The sequence below is a fragment of the Uranotaenia lowii genome, chromosome 3 (genome assembly GCF_029784155.1).
Source record: "Uranotaenia lowii strain MFRU-FL chromosome 3, ASM2978415v1, whole genome shotgun sequence".
Classification (NCBI taxonomy): domain Eukaryota; kingdom Metazoa; phylum Arthropoda; class Insecta; order Diptera; family Culicidae; genus Uranotaenia; species Uranotaenia lowii.
In genome coordinates this window covers 35070971-35074097 of record NC_073693.1, presented here as the reverse complement: position 1 = coordinate 35074097, position 3127 = coordinate 35070971, and the positions used below count along the sequence as shown (strand labels likewise).

Sequence of the window (3127 nt, the reverse complement as noted above, 5' to 3'; positions counted from 1 at the left end):
TATGTTATTATGTTATAGAATTGATACCATGTCCTAAAATTGATTTAAAATAGAAGCCTGAAGACTTCCAACTCAATTTTTTTTTTGTCCTTGACCCCTTTGTGTCATTGTTTTGTTCTTAGGACTATTTATCAGCTTCAAATTCTTTCCTAGGCCTTAAAATTTACTTGGGTTTTACTTAGGTTTTGAATTTCGGGTGTGAAAACTTCAATCTGAAGAATCCTTACATTTTACACCCTGTACTTGAACATAAAATTTGTTCCCTAGGAGTCTTTAATACGAGAGATCTTTATCGGGCTAAAGACTGAGCTTATTTATATGATCTAAATATCTTTCTTCAAACAAATCTTTGGCCTGAAGACCTTTGTCCTAAAGACCTACACTATGAAGATCTTCGGTCTGAATTTGTTTGAACTGAAGATCTTTAGTGTCCCGATCCTTGGCCTGGAGGTCTTTAGCCTAAATGCTTGAAGATATTACTCCTGGGGTCCTTTGGTTTCATGATCTACGGTATGAATATCTTTGGTCTGAAAACCTTTTTCAGAGTTAGCCATTTGGCTTGGATACGGTTGTCCTGAAAACCTTTTGCCTGATGATCTTTAGCCTCAAGATCTTTACTTATTCGGCCTGTATACATCTGGCCTGAAGACCTTTGTTTTGATGACCTACGGTATTAATATCTTTGTACAGAGAATCATTGGCTTGAAAACCTTTTACCTGAAGACGATTGACCTACAGACCTTTGGCCTGAGGATCTTAGTCCTTATAATCGATATCTCAACCTGTAGACCTCTGCCTTGAAGACATTTAAATTTTTGGTTTGATGACCAATGGTTTGAATATCCTTAGTCTGAATATCTTTATTCTGAAGGCCTAGGGCCGTTGACCTTAAACCCATGGGCCTTAAGACTATCGACTCAAAAATCTTTGTTCTGGAATAATACCCTTTGGACTGACTTTAGCCTGAGGGTCGTCTACATCAAATTACCTGGTCTAAACAGCCCACCTAAATATATTTTGGTCTGAAGACCATCAGCCAGATATATTCGGCTCAGAAGACATTCAGAGCTTGACAACGTTTGCCATTAATCCTGATTGATCGGAAAATTTGAAATCAAAGTACCTATTGAGTGATTATTAAGTGAACCATTTTTCAATTAAATAGTCGTGAAAAGCTTGATTACATTTGAAACAGAGTTTGAATTGCGATACAAGTTTTACCAAAATAAAGGAAAAATTATTCACATCTTGGTTGTAGTTGTAGTTTATTGTTGGACATACCAAATGTCTATGAAAAAAAGTATTATAATATGTTGTTGTGCTAATTTGTAAGAAAACATAAGACGAGACAAATCATTTAAAAATTTGCTATCATTGGAAAATGAAAAAAATTGTAAAATACTGTCGTACTTAGGAAATCGAAACAATACCGTCAAAGGTTCGAAAGTTTTATGACAAAATCATCATCGTCCGAGAACAATCGAACGATTGAAAACCATACGGAAGGTAGATCTGTATAAAATGAGAGCGCCGGAGCCCCAAGTGGCATCAGTTGTTATTCGGTGCGTGAATAAGTGACATTCGATCAGCGAAACCGAAGCAATGAAATTCTGGTTGGTATTGTCCTGTGCTGTGGCCCTGGCCGCAGCCCAAACGGCCACTTCGAACTACAACGTGACATGGATCGGAGGCAACTCCCTGGTCAATCTGGCCAACGGCCTAACGACCGTCGGAAACATGCTGGCCAGCTACAACAATACCCTGAACACAATCCGTGCCGGTGCCTGGCCAGGAGTGCTCAACATCTTGGGAACAGTGAACATAACCTACGCTGCCCTGAACAAGACTTATGGCCCGACCCAGCCAAGCCTCGTTAGCCTTGTGTCCTACTCAGCACCCTACCTGAATCAATCCATTTTCGATGGGGAACGATATATTACGTCATCGATCTATCAGGATATTGCCAGTCTGTCGATGAGCCTGCAGAGTGCAATCTCTAACTTGTTCATGAACTTCCAAATGCTGACAAACATCGGATACCAACAACAGGGAGAAAACTGCACCGGTCGCATTGCCGCTAATGTCTCGGTGATTGCGCTTAAGGTCGCCAAGTACGCCGTCTGCATTCAAAATAACATGATGATTGCTTCTACTCTGGTTGCGCCAGTCGTCAACGGCATGATCACTCAGGCCATCGATGATATGCGGTTGGTTTTGAACCTGTTCAATTTCTGCCGCTCCTCTCCCGCTGCCGCTACCGAGTGCACCGACGAGGTAAATCACACCCACGAGACTCTTATACTATGTTCTAAACATACCTATCTCTAAAATCTCTTTACAGTACTTCAACAACATCTGGACTGACCATTCTATGATCCAGAGCACCTTCTACCAGATCTCCAGCTTCCTGTCATCGATGATCCAGGATGCCCAAAGCCGAGATTCCTTCTGCGGTCAGCTGATCAACCAAGATATCCAAGACGATACAATGAATGCCCAGAATTCCTTCAGCCGATGCGCCTATCCTCAGTCTTCGTAAGCTTTGAACGCGCGCCGATCATTGTCTAGGTTAATTTTAGCACGCAAATAAACCTCCTTTTTGCCAATACACGGAAAGTTGCTGGAAAAGTTGAAGTTGTTTCACTATCATTATGAGCTGTGATTCCATTACAATAAACAAAGGCCTGCCTTGACTTAAAGTTTTAAATATGTAACCTCGAACCAATGTGGTGGAAAGAAGGTGATGAAGAAACACGCACACTAATACAGAACTCGTTATTCAAGAAGTAAAAAGATAAACAAAGCCTACGTCACTTGCCAGGATGTTTATTTATCCTCGGTGAGAATCGTAAACAGCAGATGTCAATTTTTTTTTTTCTCTATAGTTTTCGCTGTTGGTTGTTTGTTTGGAAATGCAACTGACGTCACAAATTGTCATGGTTTCAATGTTTACAAAAAAAACTTTTACTAACACTTAGCACGGGATTTCTATCGCCACCTGAGATGTGTATACAGGTTGACCTCGAACATTTCAGCTTTGCACAGTTGTCTTTTGCATGGAAAATAACGTTTCCTTCACTTCAATAGTTTACTTTGTTTACTTTAGAAATTGTTATCGATTGTAAAG

General features: G+C 40.3%; 1 protein-coding gene across 1 annotated transcript; it reads left to right on the top strand.

The window, feature by feature from the left end:
• The first annotated feature begins 1556 nt into the window (after positions 1–1556).
• LOC129758122 (uncharacterized) lies at positions 1557–2640 on the top strand. The gene is made up of 2 exons (XM_055755571.1): positions 1557–2274; positions 2342–2640. The coding sequence occupies exons 1-2, from the start codon at positions 1603–1605 to the stop codon at positions 2537–2539; spliced, it is 870 nt and encodes a 289-aa protein (XP_055611546.1). The 5' UTR covers positions 1557–1602; the 3' UTR covers positions 2540–2640.
• Positions 2641–3127: the final 487 nt, after the last annotated feature.